At 41.4% G+C, this 23325-nt stretch overlaps 1 protein-coding gene across 1 annotated transcript in view; it reads left to right on the top strand.

Moving 5' to 3' along the window:
- LOC149285159 (transmembrane protein 163-like) overlaps window positions 1–23095 on the top strand; it is a 42122-nt gene extending 19027 nt beyond the window's left edge. Inside the window, exons 3-8 of the mRNA XM_089495762.1 lie at window positions 2153–2196; window positions 3342–3433; window positions 13140–13236; window positions 20458–20569; window positions 21755–21896; window positions 23035–23095. Coding sequence (XP_089351888.1) covers window positions 2153–2196; window positions 3342–3433; window positions 13140–13236; window positions 20458–20569; window positions 21755–21896; window positions 23035–23095 — 548 coding nt within the window. The remainder of the gene's footprint in view (window positions 1–2152; window positions 2197–3341; window positions 3434–13139; window positions 13237–20457; window positions 20570–21754; window positions 21897–23034) is intronic.
- Window positions 23096–23325: the final 230 nt, after the last annotated feature.

The following is a 23325-nucleotide window of genomic DNA, read 5'->3' as shown; positions in this document are numbered from 1 at the left end:
TTGAATGGGACCGGATAGTGCTTCCCAAATGTTTTTTGGGGGCAATTATACTATTGAGCCGCCCAGACTTTTTCGGTTTCCTCCCCACCCTTCCTCACACCGTGTAGTATGTAGTATGTAGTATGTGATATGTAATGTCACATCCGATTACATGTTATTTAAGAGACATCTTTAGCTGCTGGTACTCGCCGATTTACTGAGTTGGTTGGAGACCTCATGAACCATCACAGAAATACATCTGATGGAAAGTAACCCAAACTATTTATCGGTTCACGGGATTTCTGCGTAAACTATGAAAACGTGGTGTTTTTTTTTTACATAAAACATATTTTCTCACTTAGTTGACTCAACAGCGAAACAGTATCTGTGAACGATTATGAGAAAACATCTCAGCCACGTTAGAGGCAGCAGGGATTTTTTTTTTTGCCGGTTATGAGTTTTCTACATGAAAATAATTGGCAGAAATGGTATTTTTTACGCCACGTGTGGAATACAGACACCGTTCCGTCTGTGCCGTCCATTTTTACTGCCCTTTGTTAGTCAAAGCCTTTCCCCAAACCGTATTAATCAAAAATTCAAACTTTACCCCCATTACATTCTTTATTTTCCTATCAAAAAAAGCCCCACGGAACGGTCGGAACGGAATCTTGACTTTTCTACCCCGGAACGGTAACGAGGCCGGGGGAACGCTTCCCGTTCTTGATCATTTCTGGTTCTTTTCTTGGAGGATGAATGGACGGCGTGTTAGTTCGTCACATAGCGGCTCCCGCGGGTAGCGAGGCTCTTAAGCATCACAGCGAGGTGTTCCACGCTTTTTTGTTGTAATTATCATGAACTGCGCTTCTCGGTGTCGGAAACATCAAAGAAACGCCGTCATTAAATGTTCTTTTTTTTCTTGTTCGGCATTGAACTCTTTTGGTTGTATTTTAATGCCTCCCTCTAGAGAGTCGCCTGTCGAGACAGAAATCTTTGTTGGTAGAAATCTTTCTTTCCCTATTCACTGAAGTATCATTATATGACATGTTACGTTACAAATAATACACATTTCTTTAGAAAATACATTTTCACTTTTATGAGAATTTTCACAGCATCTCTACATGATTATTCCTCCCCATTAAGCTTTCTCTCTCCTGTTATTAAGTTGCTGATGATTTTTTTATTATTATTTATGAAGATTAATATATTATTTTATATTTATTTTATATTTATTTTATTATTTTATTTTATTATTTTTTATATTTTATTATATTTATTTTTGATGATATTTGAAACCATTTTTTCACCATTATTCCTGCTATAGCCAGCTCATATTCGTCTTTTTACTGAAACGGTTACGTTTTCTGAGCGTTGCGTTTCTCGCCGTACGTTTTCTCGAGTCACGCGGTAATCCGGAAACGAATACAGAAAAGAAAAAAAAAACAGATATTAGGAAATGAGGCCAAAAGACGAAACCAAATCTACGGAACTGAGAATCTCTCAAGAAGGATCAAATTATTAGCGATACTTGGAAAAGGGAAAAAGCAAAACTAAACGCTGTTCCGGGTTCATTAACGGCAAAACGAATGATTTTGGCAGTAATGAGTTTAAACAAATAGCCGGTAGACGCTACCACTCGTATGGAATGATTTTCAATGTTTCAATTAGGGTTTAACAGCTGAGACGAAATCTCCGGAGTAGAATTATTTACGAATAAAACGTCGTCATGAGCTCCCCCCCCCCCGGTTCGTAGCTTCATTTATTTTATAGGTTTGGCTCCAAGTAGGTAATTGTGTTGCTCAAATTATGGGGTTATTTTTGCACATTTTAATAGGATTTTCAATATTCCCAGGAATTTACAAACAAAGTTGACCATTTTTACCACTGTTCGATCCCGTATAATAATCAAGGGCAACGCAAATCATTGGATGCCACGCCCACATTGTGTTGTGATGTCATCATACCAAATAAGGCTCCAAATAGTTCCTGCGTGTAAATTCGTGTTTATGTAGATCCAGCTTGTTGGGACATTATCGCAATAGAACGACAAGTCCCGCCTTCGGGACTGCCCAGATTATATCAGGACACTTGGAAGGTGTGGTTAGCGTTGAAAATACAGTTTTATGTGATGAGATATGGTATATATTAATATGATTTTTGTTTCTTTTTTTTCCAGCTGTTTCTGTTATGCGGTACAGTGCTTCGTCATTTGGCTTTGCGGTAAGTATTAATCAGCAAATCGGTGGTTTCATGGCAGTTAGTTGGCACTTTACGGCTAAGGGGATCATGGGAGTTCACCAACTCCGAGCCGGATCTCCAGGCCTGGCTCCCGAGCCGCGCACAACCTGAGCCAGACTTACCTGCCGGGTACCAGGGGACTAAAACATGGTAGGAGAGGAGAGGAGAGGATTTCAACCACCTGCTAATTTAGAGGATAATAACCTTTTTAAAACAAAAATAAGTTCCATCGACTTGTAGTTCAAAATGGCCGACTGATGGAAGGAGCTTTTTTTTTTTTTAATTTGTCTTAAAAAAATACATTTTTTTATTCAATTTATTTTTAGTCCTCTAGCGAAACAAATTATTACATTTGCCGGAAATTCAGACAAAATGGAAACTGTTAAAAATGTACATGTCTATGCAGTTTGGTGGCCAAAGACACGAACATAGTGGCCAAATCTACCTTAAAGTTCCCAGTAAAAGCTTCCTAAAAGATCCCGTTCCTCGTAGAATTCACGGAAGCATTCTAAGCAAACCGGCTATTGGACAAGAATGGAACGTTGATTTTTTAAACAACTGCGAGTGAATTATTTATATCTTTGGTTTTGAATGAGGTTATCAACTTATCCCCCTCGTGTGACTTAAATCGCGGCTTGGATAACGGCCAACTATAACAGTCGCCACGTTATGTCACAAATCGGGATTCTGTCTTTAAATAGCTCAATGGGGCCATTCCAAAGATATTCTTCGCTTACGTTCATTCGCTTACGTACATTGAGATTAGTTATTCGCCTTCTATTTCAGATCCATTTTTTATAATTTATTTTTGGGGATATGAGATTAAAGAAAAAAACAAAACAAAAGAAATGCAATTATATTTTAAGTAGTTCTAGGCTATTTATATATATATATATATATATACACACACAATCTAAATTGATTATTAATATATTATGTCTACTGTTACTATGGTTACGCAAGTTAATAGTATTTATTTAATGGTATATTTACTGCATTTACAAAAGTAAGTATTTTCAAAGTAAAGCATTTTTTTTTCAATCTAGAAATCCAGATTTTAGTTGATTCATTTGAAAGAATGAAACAAAAAAAACAGCTATTTATTCCCCTCTCTTTCTTCCGCTTAGTTTGACGCGGTTCTAGACGTTTTATCGTCGGCGATAGTCCTGTGGCGTTACAGCAACGCAGCCGCCGTGCATTCCGCGCACAAAGAGTACATGTAAGTACGGCAAGCATCTCGTGTTCTGAGCGGCAGTGACCCCGAGATACGACGACGGCGTGTATTGTATTCTGCACTCTATCTGCGTCATTCATGGAAATTCAATTTATTGTTTGTCTAAAAAAAAAAAAAAGCGTTTCCGCTCTGGGACTGAATTGGAATAATACATGTTTTTGTGGTTCTTTAGCGTTATAGTCGGTGGCCGGGTTTAGATACCAAGCTGTGGTTGATGAACTCTTTCCGCTCATCAAGTGGATGTTAAATTAAAGTCTTAGCTGTATAAAGTCACTTAGCTTATTTTCCTAATTTAGATAATTCATGAATTTATTAGAAAACCAACCTATGGATCCAAAGGACCGTTTCTCGGTTTCTTTGTATGTTGGCTTGATTCAAATTATCATTTTTAAACGACTAAATTATGCTGACGTTGCAGAAGCGCAGGCCTCGGTAGGGAGGTTTCGTGTCCAAAGTATGGATCATTCTTTGATAAAATGGTGATTTTTACATCTACTAATTGGATTGAGCGTTAGACATACCCTGGACCAATTAAAGAAAATTGGCTAAGGAAACCCTGAAACCTGAATAAGTATCTATGGAGTCCAACGCTCAGTGGTGCGTATTGGCCTAGGGCGGCAGGTCCACCTGCCCCAAAACCAGGGGTAAATTCACCCTTTTAGGCGATCAGGCCCTGCAGTGTTCGGGCTAGAAGGGAGATCTCTCATCTCCACAGCCGGCTACCACCGCTGCCGGGGACTGTGCTGAGCTGGCACAGCCTCCATGGACTGCATTAAAAGGTACAGTGTGCCTTTCAGATGTGCTTGCATAGGCAGTGTACTTAAATCCACTTCCTGTTTCAGTAGCTGCTGAGAGGGGAGGAGTAAAATCAGACAGGATGTAGTATTTTAACTCCAACAAATAAGAAAACACATGCACCGACACCGTCCCCCATGGCAAAATGCACTGGAATCCACAGAAAACGAGCATTTTAAGTTCCAGTAACTTTCCTTTAAGCGAAGAAAACGAGCATCATTTCCATCCCCCACCCGCTCCTTTTGACAGGCCAGCTCTTCCTCTTGATGCAGCGTGATAATACTCTGCGTTTATTCGTGTGCTCCGTCAAGACGTTTGCAAATATTTGGTGTAAAACTATTGTTAATCTGTAAGTGTGAATTATATCAGATGGTATCGGAGCTGCAAAAAAATGGCGGCTTTTATTTCATATGAAAAATGGTGCAAAATCGCCAGCTCCCTGTAAACCTGCTTTGTGGGGGTCTCGCCGCGGGACGGGAGGATACGCAGGAGAGGGCAATGTAAGTTTTAACAACGTTTTTCTGAGTTGAGGGGAGTTTTATAAGTGAGCTGGCCCTGGGAGGAATATTTAATAGCCCATCCAGGGCCACCCCTGGGGTTTCTACTATACGGGCGCCGACAGTGTCCATGGCGCACTGCTGGGTCCTCGCTGGTGGAAGTTCTGGCCGTAATATGTATATAGAAGTCGTGATGAACGTCTGTATATTGTGGCTACTATGTTACTGGACCATATGGATGACCAAGACCCCTTAAAGTTGCTAATCTCGTTCCTAATACCCTGGAGGGCTAATAATAATAATAATACCCCATGTAGTCTGGGCTACCTCACGTGTGGCTGCCTACCAACATCCAATCATCTCCTTTTCTATGAATCTACGGCTTTAGGATCCATTCATTTGGTGGATTTAACCCTTTTTAATAGATTTCTTTTATGTTGCCGAGCTGGGGTATTAGTGATCACCAGGTCTCACCCAAAGACGGAGTTCAATATAGATTTTTATTTTGGTTCGTCGTTCTGTCGGAGCACCAAGCGGTTGATCGTCACAAATCAGACGTAAAGATTCCTTTCGGAAGTTGTCCGTTACCACCTCGGCGGGAGAGTCTGTGTTCCGAGCGCAATCTGTTACCCCATCTGTCCGCTTTGTGGTTCTTTACATCGGCGACTCTCCGATGGATGAACAAACAATTCCCCTCGTCATCGGCGTCGGCAAAGCGTCCTCGGTCCTTCGTATCTTTATATCTCGCTTCACTACAATCACGGAATGGGTCGACTACACGATCCTGACACCGATCCGTGGAACCCATTCATGATCCGTATTTTTTGGCACAAGTCCGGTCATTCTTTAGTTAACTCTATTTATAACGAGACATCCAAAAAACAGTGTCTTGTGTTGCCGGAGGGATTAAAATTTACAAGTCCTTCTTGTTTCAACCGATTTGCACCTTTTGTTCTTTTTATAATGTTGCAAATTTCATTTTATTAATTCAGTTTCACCATGTGACGTGTATGAAAAGCACGCGGTACGGGAGGGAAGATTATTATTAAATGTTAGAACGAGAGCGCGTAATCTAAAACTGGAGGGTCAGAGGCTTAGACGTAACGGAAGTAAGTTTTACTTTACTGAGGGGGTAGTAGATAAATGGGACAGCTTCCCAGCAGAAGTGGTTGAGGGTAATACAGTGAGGGGTGTAAACATGGATGGGATAGGCATACGGCTCCTGAATCTCAAAACGCAAGGAAAAAAACATATTTTTTTTAGATATTTGGGTATATGAAAAAAAACAAAACAAAACACAAAACATTACTTTACGGAAGGTTTGACAAGTAAAATGAGATTATTTGTTTCTATAAATTGGAAGCCGTGTTTTTCCCCAGATAGGAATAAATCGTGTTTCGTATTCCTCGTTTCAGACACACAGGATATACCTACATATTCTAATTTTGGATGTAATTTGAATATTGAATAAACATAAGGAAGCGCTAAAGACGCCTAATTTGCATGTTTTGAGATCTCTCTTTAATTAGGTTTAAAACACATGAAGCCTGAAGAGAACATAACAAATGGGTCTTCTGTCTGCTCCAGCATTTGGATGCCTTTTCACATATATATATATATATATATATATATATTATATACTGTATATATTTATATTCTATATCTATATCTACATATATAATATACTGTATCTATTTATTTTATATATATATATTATACTGTATATATTTATTTTATATACCGTATTTGCTCGATTATAAGACGAGGTTTTTTTCAGAGCAAATGCTCTGAAAAATACCCCTCGTCTTCTAATCGGGGTCGTCTTCTAATCAGACCTCAAATAGAGTCTGATTAGGAGACTAAGATCCAGATCCCCCGCACCGCTGCAGGGGACCTGGATCCTCCTGTCTCACCCCCCCCCCATCATACACACACTTACCGGTGCTTCCTGCTGTGTTGCCGGGGCAGCGGGTTGACGTCTACGCGATCCGCGTAGACAACGTCCGCTGCAGCCGGAAGGAGGTGTGGCTAGCAGCGGGGGTTGTCTGCGTCCGTCGCGCAAACCTTCCCCGACTGTCAGAGATCAGAGTTCCCCGCACCGGTGCGGGGAACTCTGATCTCTGACAGCCGGGGAAAGTATACGCGACGGACGCAGACAAACCCCCGCTGCCAACTCCACCTCCTTCCGGCTGCAGCAGAAGGCGACGTCAACCCGCTGCCCCGGCTGGAAGCACCGGTAAGAGAGGGCTGAGAGGGGAGGGGAGGGGAGAGTGTGTGTGTGTGTGTGTGTTAGTTAAATGGGGGTATAGGGTGTGTGTGTGTGTGTGTGTGTGTTAAATGGGGGTATAGTGTGTGTGTGTGTGTGTGTGTGTTAAATGGGGGCATAGGGCATTTCTGGAGTGGCGTTAAGGGGGCATTTAATAGAGCACTCTGCCTCCTGAAATGCCTTATACACCTATATGCCACTCTGCCCCATAATATGCATTTTAACCCCCTAAATGCCAGAGTGGCATATAGGGGTATAAGGCATTTCTGGAGGCAGAGTGCTCTATACAATGCCTTTTAACTCCCTTAATGCCACTCTGCCTCCTGAAATGCCTTATACCTCCCTATATGCCACTCTGCCCCATAATATGCATTTTAACCCCCTAAATGCCAGAATGGGATATAGGGGTATAAGGCATTTCTGGAGGCAGAGTGGCACATAGGGGGTCAAAAGGCATACCATGGGGCACAGTGGCATATAGAGGGTTAAAAGGCATATCATGGGCCACAGTGCCATATTGGAGTGGCAAGCCTGGGGGCAGATGTGCGTAACTGGGGGACAGGTTGGAAAATACAAGAAATAAAAACAAAAAAAATATTTTTCTCAATCATAGCTTTTATTAAAAAAAATAGTTTACATGAATTAACATTTACTGGTAAAACTTTTTTCCTTTAGGGTCGTCTTATATTCAGGCTTTTTCTTTTTTTCCTAAGTTAATATTCAGATTTTGGGGGGTCGTCTTATAATCAGGGTCGTCTTATAATCGGTAAATACGGTATGTATATTATACTGTATATATTTATTTTATATATATATTATACTGTATATATTTATTTTATATATGTATATTATACTGTATATATTTATTTTATATATATATATAATACTGTATATATTTATTTTATATATATATATTATACTGTATATATTTATTTTATATATATATAATACTGTATATATTTATTTTATATATATATATAATACTGTATATATTTATTTTATATATATATATAATACTGTATATATTTATTTTATATATATAATTTATTTGTTTCGTTTTACAGGATAGCGGGGAAGCTGATTGGTTTGATACATAAAAACACTATTCTGCAGTAAATCCCATCTGATACATTGTAGCACAGATGTTACATACGCCATCTCGCATGACATCATAATTATTGTGAATGTAGAACACAGAGACTTCTGCTGCGTGTAAAATTACAAATGAAAGAGGGAAAAAAGCCCCTTTTATTAAGAGTTTTTCGCTGATCAGTGCAGAACGGTTCTAGGATAATGCTGCGTAGTCACCATTTATACAGATTAGGATCTGATCCGGAACATAACATTTATTCTGGGATTGCCAGGGTGAAGTAACAGTGCTTCTGATCAAAGACAAATCCGTTTGATTTGGTTCTAGAAATATTCCCTTTGAAAATTACTGATCTTTGCCCGTTTTACCTGCTATGACTTAGACATAAAGCCCTTTATTTTATTATTAAAAACGTGGACGTGAAGTCATGTCTCTTTCATTCCGCACTTATTTATTCCCTCCACAATCTCCCATTTCCTCGATCAGCTTGCCCAATTCTACCCTTTATCTTCCATTAAGTCTGCTCATTCACTTTCATTACATCTGAAAAAGAGACCTCTGAGTTCCTAAAAGTTCATGTGACTTTACACCCTACTCTATGAGTAAGTCTACGATGTCTCCTTCCGCTATCTATTGGTTTCTGCAACAATCCTTCTTTCCTCTTCCAACCCGTGTCCATCCATTCATGAGGTCCACCTTGTTCTTCTGTCCCATTACTTTACCAATTCCTCCTCCAATTTATGACGTTGTTTGCTCAGATATTCTGCACCCTCCTTCACCCTCATGATTTTTGTCTATCACCTTCTACACCCTTTCCTTATCTTGCTCCTTCTTTCTATTCATTCAACTGAATTATGTTAGATATTCACCCAGAGGCTTCTCCGTTCCTCTCTCTAGAACATTAAACAAATAAACTTTGGCAAATCTGCTATTTTTTTTATTACTCAGAAGGTTTAGTTACATAAAAACAACTCAAAAACACTCAAAATCCCTGGCCCATTTGTATCTTTTCTCTTGCTTTTTCCTGTGTGTGGACTTCTCAGCGGGGTTTTTCCTCTTCTCAGTGTTACTAAAATTGAAATATTGGACACCATGGATCTCGGCAGATCGAGTGCCAGCCAGCAAATGCCCGGTGTACCAGATGGCCAGTCCGGGCCTTTACATGAGGCCAAGGGACAGAAAAATATATTTATGCCGACGTTTCAACCTCCATGAGGTCTTCATCAGTGCTAAACAAGAGTAACGTCATTTAAAATACACATATTTAGCAGTATTTTCCAAACTGTGACTTTATTGGAAATAACCTTCATTTTTTTTTATACAGAATGTATAGATTTAGCCAAACATTGTATTAAAGGATCTGAAAAATCCATACCCCTCATACATTATTCATTATAGTTATTAGGGGACCCGAAAGGCAGCTCTCCAGCTGACCCCTCTCTTCCTTGTGAATCTGTAGTATATTTTTCCAATCAAGGACGTTCAATAATTAGATTTTTTTTTTGGAGATGTACCAATTATGAGGAGCAAAGATTTAGGAGTCACCTTGGAGCGCAGCGTTTGATTTCATTGTTCACTATTTTTTGCACAAGACACTTCCTTCCTTCTAGATTGTAAGCTCACGAGCCGAGCCCTTTTTACAGAATGTATTGGTTCGTCTTAGTCTGTCAATCCTGGTTTTGCCGGACCCTTTGAACGTATGGACTGTAAGAAGTGCTGCAGAAATTTTTGGCGCTATATATATATATAAAAGATTATAATAATAACAATAATAATAATAATAAACATAATAAAAAATATAATAATAATAACAATAATAAACATAATAATAAATATAACAACAACAATAATAATAAACATAATAATAAATATAATAACAACAACAATAATAATAAACATAATAATAATAATTATATTAATAAAAATAAACAATATCTTGTAAATAACATCTCGGGTCATTCAGTCTTTTTGTCAGAACTAAAAGGGATTTTATTTGTTCTTTTAAGGCTATAAACTCGTAGGCGATTAATCACTAAGTGCAGGATTTGTCCATCCCTGGTTACTGTCACGGGCAGAGTGTCCGCATTCACGTCTTCTTCATTATGAACCTGCAGTGCAGTTGAGAAGGAAGCCGAGGTGACGCACGTTCCTCTCTCCCCTGCGCTTTCACTGCGCCCGGGAGTCATATTTCTCGTAATCAGTAAGAAAGCTGCTATTGCAGATTGTCGGCAAGGGGCAGCAGCAAGAAACATTTTACTGCCGGTGGCAACGTGGTGCTGAGGGTACCCCGCACCCCTCTGCCAACCTATACGCCCGGCTGACGTCAGCAGCTCCATTTAGACAGCAGCCGACTGCTGTGCGGCTTCCACGGTTTAATACTTCACCGCTCGGCGGCTGCCAAAGTTTCTAGGCTGCCAGCGATTGCGGTTAACAGAAAACTGGATTTTTGTCCTCTTTTTTAAAAATATTTTGAATGTATTTTTTTGGAACGTGAGCTAGAGCCGAGTTCATGGGGGTTGAACGTTTGGGTAAAGGTTTACCTATATAAAATTCTGTTACTTTGGTCTTTCTAGAGATTTTCTTTGTACAATTTTATGGGGTTTTTTTTAGTTCTGACTACAGATAACTGAACAGCTCCATTAACGAAAACATGTAGCTGTTGTGGAACTACAATTCCCATGATGCTGAAGAGAAGACCACGCAGCAATTACCGGTATATAAAAAATGTCAATGGAGCCTCTTGCTAACCTTTCCCGGTAGCCACGTTTAGCGAAGATCCGTTAAATCGGGGTACAGTTCCTATGCTATGCCTCTTTAAGCTGGCTGTCGCCTAGGTGAGCATTATGGGAATTGTAGTCCACCAACAAGTGGAGTACCGATTCTGGTGAGCATTCTCGGGAAGTCGTCTTGTGTTGTGTATGGAAAACCCCGCTCTGTGTCTTCGGCAGATTAATAACGGTGTCCTCGAAGCCATCGAAGGCTTGAAATTAAGTATTAATATTTAACGAGTCTGAACTGTAAGCGAAGAGCGAATCGATAGAAAAGTCTCAATCACAACAAGGAATTAAACGCAATAGATAGAGCCGGGGCGGGTGAGCCGGAGCTTTAAATCATTGGCTGCTGTGTTACGGGCAACCGTGTGCTAATATCGCTAAATCCACCGAGGATTTTTTATATTTACTATAAAAAAACGAATGGAAAAACAAAATATTTAGCGCCTATCGGTCTTGGTTTATAAAGATGTCTGCATAGATCAGGGGGGTAGCGACCAATGAAGGGCACCATCAGCGACATATTTACCTTTACCGCCGCCCTAGGCTCTTCAAGGTATCCCCTCCTCGCTGGGTCCGCACCATATTAAAAGGAGCGCCGTTACTTTAAGTCACAGAACACGGGGTATGATGTCATATCCTAGCGCGCTTTGTTTTAAAGGCGTGTAGCACCTTCTAATGCTGTCCGTGGAGGCTGATTGGACAGAGGGGGCTCCGGGTAGCCAGAGCCATGGTTACAATGCTTTTTTAAATTATGACATCCTTTTAAATAATAATTTTATATAAAGATATCTTTTTTTAGATGGTGTTTTGATTTGGGCTGAAGGTTGCATTGGTGACCGTTGAATTACACGCGTGTTTAAAGTCTGACGATGGAGGGGGAAATTTAAACGCTTGCCAGATGGATGTCTCACGCGTGTTTCCATGGTATTCCATGACACCTGCCATTTTAGCGGGTTCACACATGTCAAAACATGTTGTCTCCAAGGAAACCATGATAAAGAAGAAAAAAGATAAAAGAAAAAAAAAGGAAAAAAAAAAAAAAAAAGACTACAGAAATAAAATAATAGAGGGAATAAAGAATCTAAAATGGCAGCCAGATGGGAAAATTTGCCATTTGGGGATAGGAGAGGGACACGGAGGGGAGACGGAGAAGAGAAAGGAGAGGGACACGGAGGGGAGACGGAGAAGAGAAAGGAGAGGGACGCGGAGGGGAGACGGAGAAGAGAAAGGAGAGGGACGCGGAGGGGAGACGGAGAAGAGAAAGGAGAGGGACACGGAGGGGAGACGGAGAAGCGAAATGAGAGGGACGCGGAGGGGAGACGGAGAAGAGAAAGGAGAGGGACACGGAGGGGAGACGGAGAAGAGAAAGGAGAGGGACGCGGAGGGGAGACGGAGAAGAGAAAGGAGAGGGACGCGGAGGGGAGACGGAGAAGAGAAAGGAGAGGGACGCGGAGGGGAGACGGAGAAGAGAAAGGAGAGGGACGCAGAGGGGAGACGGAGAAGAGAAAGGAGAGGGACACGGAGGGGAGACGGAGAAGAGAAAGGAGAGGGACACGGAGGGGAGACGGAGAAGAGAAAGGAGAGGGACACGGAGGGGAGACGGAGAAGAGAAAGGAGAGGGACGCGGAGGGGAGACGGAGAAGAGAAAGGAGAGGGACACGGAGGGGAGACGAAGAAGAGAAGGGAGAGGGACACGGAGGGGAGACGGAGAAGAGAAAGGAGAGGGACACGGAGGGGAGACCATTCTAATATTATTACAAATGAATAAGGTATCTCATGACTTTAAAGTGCTGGTTATTAATTATTAAGAAGGGAGGTGGGATGGGGTGATCACGATGGACGGGTATTTTTGGTTAATCTCAGTATGAAATTTGTGGACTGGCACAGGTGGACCTGACAGACGAGACAGTTGGGTGCTATGAGTTTAAGAGCCGGGAATCACTGGTTTAGATGTCGGTGGGTCTCTGAGGACTCTGCTCTGTAGTACGAAGCTTTCACGCAGCGTTGAAGTTCTTTTTATATCTTATATCTCTATTATATCCTGGAAAGGCTGAGATCTACGAGAAAGTTGGTCGGACATTTTTTTTCTAAAGCCCTCTCGCCCTTCGACAGTTAAAGCGGTGATTTAACGGGAAGGAATAATCGTGTAGATCCTTTAGGATTTTTAGATTTAGTTTTTTCAGTTAGTGAATGGAACGCACTTGGAAGAGTGTTGCGTATTATTTAGAAGTGGAAAATAATCCCTTTTGTTCTCTGCTTCCTCCTACAGAGCCTGTGTTATCTTGGGTGTGATATTCCTCTTCTCGGCGCTGTGCATCGTGGGGAAGGCGATTCACGACCTTGCCATTCGGGTGCTTCCAGAAGTAGTAAGTTGCCCGGAACATGCTGGGTATCTGCCCTTGCTGACATCATTATTCTTTATACTTCAACCTTTCCTTTCCTACTAGTATTGATCCCGGTCGGAGACAATAAAAAAAAAAAGCACTTTGGCGGACATTGGTCAGAGGTGGGAACAAAATACTATAAGGCTGAAAGGGGTCACAAGAACACCTGGATCTTTAAATTAAATTAAACTCTATACCAATAAATAACCTTCCTCGACAAAGAGAATTCAGTTAATCCTCTTAAAAAAGACTCCACTGTGCTTGGAATCGACACCAGCGTAGGTAGTGGATTTTAAAGCTTTACAGCCCTCACTGTGAAGAATGTTGTTTTTCTTTGCTTAACCATGCCTGTTCTAATCATGATAGAGGTCTCTTGCTATGTGCTTCTTCTAAGGGGTGAAAAGTTCCCCAGTGGGGGCCTTAGGCACCACTTTTCTAAGGTAAATAATTCATTTTTGCCCAAACATTGTTGGTAAAGGAAATTAAAAGTCACTTTAATAACTTTGTGACCCTTCATTACTTTTTCAAGAACAAAACCTACCCTCAAACCCCCCTAGTGGTCAAATGTAGAATCGCATATAAATTAAATCTGCCCCAAATCTTTTAAACAGAGCAGGACTGCCTTCCACGCAGGATTGGCTTGTTTTGGAGATTTTGCCCTGTTTTTTTGGGGTGAAAATCTATGTCGTTCCGTAATCTCCTCCGTGATCTAATATCCTTTAAACTCACCCATTGTCATCTCGTTGGTTCGGAAATCTAAATGACAAGAGAAAAACGTTTCAACAAGCAGAATGACTGATCACGACACGTGGGCTTTTTGTTACATAAGAAAAGGGGATTCATTAGATTTCCTTTTAACGTTTAAACACCATTCTCGGTCGTCACGCGGCACAAAAACCTTAATTAAAGAGATTATTGTCCTGTGATGATGGGTCTGTGCTTTTCATTAGAGATTAACATCATAAAATAGATTAACATCGTAAAATAAAAACTTTTTAAAACACCCGAGGGTGATATTTAGTTTCTACCTCCTTACCTCATGGAGGCCGATGCTATTCATGGTCTAGCAGGACAGTGGGGAATTATTTGCCCCCAGGGGCATGGACGTTTTTTTTCTACTGGGGTGCTCAGTAATGTAAGTTATTGGTGCCGGCAGAAGCATCCAGGTTGGGCCATTCTGAGCTATGATTGGGGCGTGGCTTCACAAGGAGGCGGGGTTAGCCATGTGTATGGGCAAGGTTAGCCCTATGCAACCTTAAGTAGGCCGAAAGAGGGACTGGTGGGCGTGGCCAAACGCCCCTCCCCTGCCCTGAGAAAGGGGAAAGTGACCCTGAGACCCGGGGAAGCAACGGTCCTATCCTGGCACACTAGTCCCACACGTCAACCATAACATAGATACTCTTTACACCAAGTTACTCCAGAATCAGGAGATGACCAGGAGGATGTTTATTTTGGCCCCTGGGGTCCTCCATCACATATAATCAACCACCCAAAGGCAGAACGTCATCAACCAAATCCTACAGCTGGACATCCCTAATCTTACGAAAAAAACATTCCGAGGCGACACAATTCATTAGAATTCTGCAGTTTTATGATTGTGCTTCTTGTTTATGTGCATGCGCACGTGCCGGAGTGTGACGCCTGGGCTATTATTTCTCGCCTTGATTTACAGCATTAATTAGTATGTGAGGGTCTGTGCCTTCTGCCCGCACAACTGATTGCACTTCACTAATTAAACGAGGCTGGAGAGAAAAAAAGTGTCTGTCTGCTGACACATCAACGATGGAAATGGGGAGGGAGAGACAGAGAGGGGAGGGAACGGGGGGGGGAGAGAAGAGCTAAAGAGGAGGGAGAAAAGGTAGGGGGGGCCAGAAGCAAACTAAGGAAGGGCAGTGAGAAGGGGATGATAGGAGAGTGAAGGGATAGAGAGATAAAAGAGGGGGAAAAGGAGGAAAGGAGATCGGGTTATAAGGATTTTGGAGTAGACTTGCCTTATGATGTCATCGATAGAGAATAATAACACAATCTTGTTTAATGTGATTTTAAACAATCTTTATTCATTGAAACAGATGCAACACATTAAAATGGGGGGCAGATTACATTTAGGGGCATACTCATATAAGAGCAGTTCTTCAATGTAAAGAGCACAATACAAATACTCCATATTTAGACCATTGCCTTAGCAGCCCATGGGATCATTGACAAGGACTGCAATGAAATGGTTAACCTCCATTCCAGAGATTGAAGAAAATTGTCTTTTTTTTGGGGGGGGGGTTCTCCAAACATCTGAGAACGGGGCACGAGCAATAATTAGAAATATGTCAGAGATACTTGGTTTAGCTGTTAACGAGTCTCCGCGCACATTTACAAAGCGCATATGTTTTCTCCGGAGGATGCGCGTCTGTTTCCTCTAACAATGGGTGTCTCTCGCAATAACACTTTGTATCAATTACCCGTCTGTTTGGAATGCAAGGAAAATAGAGATTTGCAGGAAAAAAATGAGATGCACCCAAGCTGTTTCCAAAGAAATACATTATTTGCATAATTAACTTGTGATAAATCAATACTTTTTGATACACGCTATGCCACTATGAATATATGTATAATATATATAGAAATATATACACCGCTGTTCAAATGTTTGGGGTCACTTAGAAATGTCCTTGATTTTGAAAGAAAAGCATATTTTGTCCATTAAAATAACATCAAATGGGTCGGAAATCCAGCGCAGACAGGGTTAATGTTGTAAATGACTATTAGCCGGAAACGGCTGACTTTTAATGGAATCTCTTCATAGGCGTACAGAGGCCCTTTATCACTCCCATCACTCCTGTGTTCCAATGGCCCTTTATCACTCCCATCACTCCTGTGTTCCAATGGGCCTTAATTACTCCCATCACTCCTGTGTTCCAATGGCCCTTTATCACTCCCATCACTTCTGTGTTCCAAGGGCCCTTTATCACTCCCATCACTCCTGTGTTCCAATGGCCCTTTATCACTCCCATCACTTCTGTGTTCCAAGGGCCCTTTATCACTCCCATCTCTCCTGGGTTCCAATGGCCCTTTATCACTCCCATCACTCCTGGGTTCCAGTGGCCCTTTATCACTCCCATCACTCCTGTGTTCCATTGGCTCTTTATCACTCCCATCACTCCTGTGTTCCAATGGCCCTTTATCACTCCCATCACTCCTGTGTTCCAATGGCCCTTTATCACTCCCATCACTCCTGTGTTCCAATGGCCCTTTATCACTCCCATCACTCCTGTCTTCCAATGGGCCTTAATTACTCCCATCACTCCTGTGTTCCAATGGCCCTTTATCACTCCCATCACTTCTGTGTTCCAAGGGCCCTTTATCACTCCCATCACTCCTGTGTTCCAATGGCCCTTTATCACTCCCATCACTTCTGTGTTCCAAGGGCCCTTTATCACTCCCATCTCTCCTGGGTTCCAATGGCCCTTTATCACTCCCATCACTCCTGGGTTCCAATGGCCCTTTATCACTCCCATCACTCCTGTGTTCCATTGGCTCTTTATCACTCCCATCACTCCTGTGTTCCAATGGCCCTTTATCACTCCCATCACTCCTGTGTTCCAATGGCCCTTTATCACTCCCATCACTCCTGTGTTCCAATGGGCCTTAATTACTCCCATCACTCCTGGGTTCCAATGGCCCTTTATCACTCCCATCACTTCTGTGTTCCAAGGGCCCTTTATCACTCCCATCACTCCTGTGTTCCAATGGCCCTTTATCACTCCCATCACTTCTGTGTTCCAAGGGCCCTTTATCACTCCCATCTCTCCTGGGTTCCAATGGCCCTTTATCACTCCCATCACTCCTGGGTTCCAATGGCCCTTTATCACTCCCATCACTCCTGTGTTCCATTGGCTCTTTATCACTCCCATCACTCCTGTGTTCCAATGGCCCTTTATCACTCCCATCACTCCTGTGTTCCAATGGCCCTTTATCACTCCCATCACTCCTGTGTTCCAATGGCACGTTGTGTTCGCTGATCCAAGCTTAAGTTTAAAAGGATAATTGATGGTTAGAAACCCTTTTCCAATTATGTTACAGCCAGAAATATTCTTGTTTTCCGTGAAAACAGCTGAGTGACCCCAAATCTTTGAATGATAGTGGATATATATATATATATATACTGTATGTACATACGTAGCTTTAAATTGATCCTTGTTATATTACAGGGATTTTATTTTACCAAAAAAGGTAAAAATTCCAGCTGCCATCTAAGTCCCCCAGCATTGCGGGATTTCACGCCATATGGGATTCCAAATCACCCAGAACAACAGGCGGAGGACGCAGCGGACGGTTGGGTAGCAAATAATCATCAATATTTGTTGGGAAACCTTTACTGTTTGGGCAAAATTGTTACATTCGGATCACACTTCAGAATTATTGAGGCTGCAGGAAGAAATCCCTGTTGCTTTGGAAAAAAAGAGATTTGAATAATTCTCACCGCAGGAAAAAAAAATCATTATTCTTTGTAGTGAAGGAGAATAAAATGTAAGCTCATTTTACACAAAAAATATTGGGATTTACAGAAATGTGTTATTTTTAACTGAAATCAGAAAGGCAAATTTAGCTGTTTGAAAATATTAATTGTTTCCAAATACCAGATTTTTTATATAAAACCACGCCATGGGTTAGACATATAGAATCATCATTGGGATTTTGGGATATTGTTCCCAAAGTGCAAGCTATTCCTAAAATCTGGAATAATAAGAGCATTCAATACAGGCGTTAATACCCCATGCAGTACCTCTAGGACACATATTGTTGTCAGGGTCAGCGAGGGTCACTAAAGGGACGTTATTACCCCTTTTGAGCTTTTAGGATCATGTTCAGGTGGGTAAAACTCCGTAGTCTCATTGATGGGTTCAAGTAAATGGAATGAACTGATCATCTGCATGTAGATGAACAGCTCTGCTGGACAGCTCTGCACATGAAGGGATTATTCACAGCGAGGGCCATAAAGGTATGGAATCCACTCCCGACAGAGGTGGTTCTTTCAGATGCAAGGGGTTAAAAACAGAACATACAGGGGTATAAATGACAGAATAAACATTAATACTTCAGAGCTTTTCATCCAAGGAGAAATCTAAACGCCTTTTGGGTTTTTTGGCTTATTTTGGATCAAAAGCAGGGAGGTAGAAGGGCTGAACTTCATGGACATTTTTTTTAACATAAATTACTGTTTTCAGATGTAGAAACCTAGATATCTGCTGAGCTCCGGAGAGTTGGGGTATATATATATATTTAGAATAACTATTTAAAACAATTACTTTGAGGGTGATTTTGGTGCAATTTAGTGTTTTTACGATTATATTATAATGTCAAAAAAACCCAGAAATTATATGTTTATAGCCGAAGCAGAAATTGCAGTTATTTCATTGAAAAGAACATCGTCAGGAAATCTGAATAAGGCCCAATGTCTTCCAGGACATCGTTCTGCTGGAGACAGAACAATTAAATACTTAAATTACATTCCGCAGCTCTGTCATAATATTCAATATTTAATATTTAATTTTGGAAATGAATGTCGGTGCCGTTCGCAGAAATAACACCGGAGCGCGAGCGATTCTCCCGCTGATTCTAGTCTTCTGCTGCGTGACGGAAATTTATAAATCAAAAGTTTGTTTTTGTAGATTTTAAAATTAAAAAAAGTAGTATGACGTATTTCATAGATACTAAAATTCAGCCTTATATGAGGGGCTTGGGGCTGTATACCCAACCAGCGCTCGTGATCTAGAAGTTTCTTAATGTACCTCGGGTTAGCATTTTTGGAAGCTGTAGCATCATCAGGAGTTATGGCTAGCTGGAGATCTCTCATCCACATCATCTATGGCCTGGAAATTTGGGCTGAAAAACGTAAGGAACGGGTAGAACGGGCGGAACGGGAGGCAGGGTGGGCCTGGATGCACCCACCGGAGGATAGGTTACGGCCTATGATGTAGGCCATCAAAAGTTGGGTCTTCAGAGCCGGCTCTAGTAGGTCCTGGTATGGCCAACATCTCTAGCTTTAATTTTTAAAGGCCTAACCCATGCCTCCCAACTGTCCAGCTTTGCACAGGACAGTCCCAATTTTGTCACTCTTTCCTGCTGTCCCACCAAGCTCTAACTTTCTCCGGCTTTTCGGGGATAGGGGTAGAGCCCGGCAGGATTCGGCATGCAATCCTCTGATCCCAATTTCATTCGCATTGTCTGGGACACCGGAGAATGCATACTGCTCATGCTCAGAACTGTGCACATGCCCAGTAGCGCCGCCAGTTTGAATGACACTCTACCTCCAAAGCTCCGCCCCCTCGCATCCCGCTGGGGGAAATTGGGAGGTAATACTAACGGAGTGTGGTTAATGCGGAAAAATGGCAGGCTCTACGGGCCACGGTTTGGCATGCAGAACAAAATACAATCTTTGCCCTGTAAATCATAAAAAAAGGTATTGTAAGAGGGAATCGGGGTTACATAAAAACCTTGCGATGTAAATATTTCTGAATTATTTGAAATTCCTCTCTAATAGGATTCCATATATCTGCGTAAATTAGCGCTGTATCCCCCCGTGCGTATCTGGTAAGCTAATGGAGAGTCAGCAGCGATGTCGGGGGGGTCGAGCGGCGTTTTTACCGGCCTGGGATATCGCGTCTGGCACTTCTGTTCTCTGCGTCTCCGCGGCGTGAATAACTTGAGACCGGGATCTGTGAGTAGAATAGCAATGAAGAATAGGACCAAAAAAAAAAGGTTAACCCTGTAATGGTGTACCGGTGTGTACCGATCCCTGTCTACAAGGACCGGTTCTTCTTTATTGTTTTCCTGACGCATAGCAGGGAAAACATCCAAACATTTGGCCGGAGTCCGGGGGAATCTTTCATTTTTGTCACCCTTGTTTGTGACATCGACGTATTGTAAGACTGCGGCATTGCCCCCCCCCCGACACCTGGCTAAAAAGCTTCCGCCGTCTCCACTCGAAGATAAATGACATTAACGCTAGTTAGTGTCAATAAGAGGCGAGGTTGTGCGAAGGCTCAATTAAGGGCCGGGTTATTTTCATTGATTTCTCGGCGGATAAGTGAGAAAACGGTTACAATGGTTACACCGCGTATCATCGCAGGACACACATTAATGCAGAAGATGAATAAAAAGGAGTTTTTTGCTACTTTTTGCAGCTATTAATATTCTTCTCCGTTTCAGGACAGTTTTCTCTTCAGCGTTTCTATACTGAGCGGGATCCTCTGCTCTCTGTTGGCCGGGGTGAAGTTTATGTTGGGCAGAATCCTAACGAGCAGAGCCCTTATCACAGATGGTAAGTGAAACGCGCAAGGGTCATTCTTCTGAATATCTTTGTAGCCGCGAAACGATGATTCAAAAATAATAAAATAAATAAAATGTGATAAAGGACCATTGGGACACAGGAGTGATGGGAGTGATAAAGGGCCATTGGGACACAGGAGTGATGGGAGTGATAAAGGGCCATTGGGACACAGGAGTGATGGGAGTGATAAAGGGCCATTGGAACACAGGAGTGATGGGAGTGATAAAGGATCTCTGTACGCCTATGAAGAGATTCCATTAAAAATCAGCCATTTCCAGCTACAATAGTCATTTACAACATTAACCCCGTCTGCACTGGATTTCAAAATTTGCTTTTCTTTTTAAAACAAGGAAATCTTTAAGTGACCCCAAACTTTCGAACGGTTGTGTAGCTCTTATTCCCAAATGTTTCAAATAGGAGGGTGTGCTGACAGGGTTAATATTTTTCCAATGGCATCTTAGTTGCCGACACGTTTTGGGAGGATGGATGAGGTCTGTTCGGATCTAATTATGAGCCGGGCTGGAATCTGCAGAGAGCTCAGGTTGACAGATGTTCCAAGAGAACTAATACGATTTCCGTAGAAGCCCCCGATGTGAGCGCACACTCCAATACAGAGGGACCCTGCAAATCACACAGCTATACCCCCCCCCCCCCCCCCCCGGAATAAAGACGTCTGGGGAATATCCGATCCAGAATAGAATCTGCTAAAACAAAGAATCCAAGAGTCAGTCTGATTCTATTCTGACCTGGGTGGGGGGTGGTGGATGCATGGACAACCCTTCTGGCAGAAATGGTAATGACCAATACGGCGTGAGGATCCCAGAACGCCCTACGTCCTGTATATAATGTTTATTTAATCATTATGATTTGGCTCCGTTCCTCGGGGCAGAATCCGTCTACAGCTTCCTTCACGAAAAACAAACTAATTAACAAAGAAAATTCAGTTATTTTGACGTTGACAAATTAGATGTATCTCCTCCTAAGAAACGTGATGATGTTCAGTGGCTCGTCCGGTGCCGTTACGAATATTGGGCACTGATTTGAAAGAAATGATAAAGTATTTATTTCTGCCGCATCAGCATATAGTGAAACGGTGACTTTTTATTGGCCGAGCCATACTTTCCAGAACCTTCCTTATTAAAGTCATTAAAATCCAACGTTCCTCTTGTGTTCCAGGATTTAACTCCCTGGTCGGGGGTATAATGGGCTTTTCCATCCTGATAAGCGCAGAAGTGTTCAAGCACAACGCCACGGTCTGGTACCTCGACGGTTCTATAGGAATTCTAATTGGACTGATAATCATGGCGTATGGCGTCAAGTAAGTGTTTTTGTAATTTTTTGTTACTATTTTATTGTGTCCGATACAGTAACCTGTTAGAAGCTACTAAAGAACTATTAAAGAACATTTATTGCTTACCCCACAAGTTACTATTCCCGGGATTAGCATGCTTATTCCTCCCCATTAAGTTTTTGCGCCACATGTTAAAGTTACCGTCACCTGTTTGAATGAAGCTGTTTTAAGAAAAAGTACCAGCTATAGGAGGTTCTAATGAACTCCTTTATATATTATATTTAAAATTTATATAACACTTTTAAAAAAAATATTTTATATTAATATACAACTTTTTATATATTTTATATTTAAATATAACTTTATATATGTTGTATTTTAACTTTTCAAATCTTTATATACCGCTTTTTATATATTTTTTATTTAAATATAACTTTATATCTTTATGTATAACTTTTTACATATTTATATATATATAGCTTTGTATATATTTTATTTTTAAATATAACTTTTTATATATTTTATATATGTCGAGAAGCTATGACGGGGACAGCTACTCTTCCCAATTTTATTTTCTGGTGGCCATAAGGTCTCAGTAGTAGAAGACTGTATATATTTGGGGTAAATTTCCCCAGACTTAAAAATTCTGCCCCTATATACAAATAATATATTTCTTGTATTTCTGGGCATTGCAGACAGGAAACTTTTAGAACTTTAATTTCAAACACACTCAAACAAAAGATTGATTTATATAGCGCCATCATATTCCGCAGCGCTGTACAATGACAAGTAGCGCATCACATAACAATTAGGATTCATAGAAACAAAACGTATGGAGGGCTCTGAGCTTGCTGTATAGCCCCATCTAGTGGCCATATGCGGAACTGCATTACATACAGCTACAGATACATTTATTGTGACCTCAGAGTTTGGGTGATTGGCATCTATTCACTAAACACCGAGAGTTGGCAACAAATGTTGCATTAATTAACATGAGAGATAAACCCCAAAGTGGGGTATAAGCGGGATGTGATGAAATTAATCTTCTTCCACCCTCTTGGCGCTGTTAATATGTTTGCCCCTTTTTCTCGCCCTTTCTTTCCCAGGCCATTTTGTAATTCCCGGTAAAACGTGTTTTTTGCTTCTTTTTCATTTTCCCGTGCAGATTGCTGGTTGACATGGTCCCTCGAGTAAGACAAACCCGCCATTATGAGATGTTCGACTGAGGGCAACAAAGTGACCAGAATGCCCAGGAATCTGTTCCACCTTCTATAATACAAGTAGCAGCAACAAGCGAATCAACAAAATACTTTGTTTTTCTCCAAAGATGTTTGGAGTTTTAAACTGTAAAATAATGAAAATGTGACTTGCTTATGAATTAGCAGAGCAGCATTTTTTGTTACCGGTTTAGTACGTGACGGTAGAACTACTTTTAATCTTATCACAAGTGGCAATA

Source organism: Sceloporus occidentalis, unplaced genomic scaffold (genome assembly GCF_023333645.1).
Source record: "Sceloporus occidentalis isolate IW3139 unplaced genomic scaffold, rSceOcc1.0.p SCAF_83, whole genome shotgun sequence".
Taxonomy (NCBI): Eukaryota; Metazoa; Chordata; class Lepidosauria; order Squamata; family Phrynosomatidae; genus Sceloporus; species Sceloporus occidentalis.
Note: the sequence above shows the minus strand (reverse complement) of the source record. Positions and strands in the feature narration are given on the sequence as shown.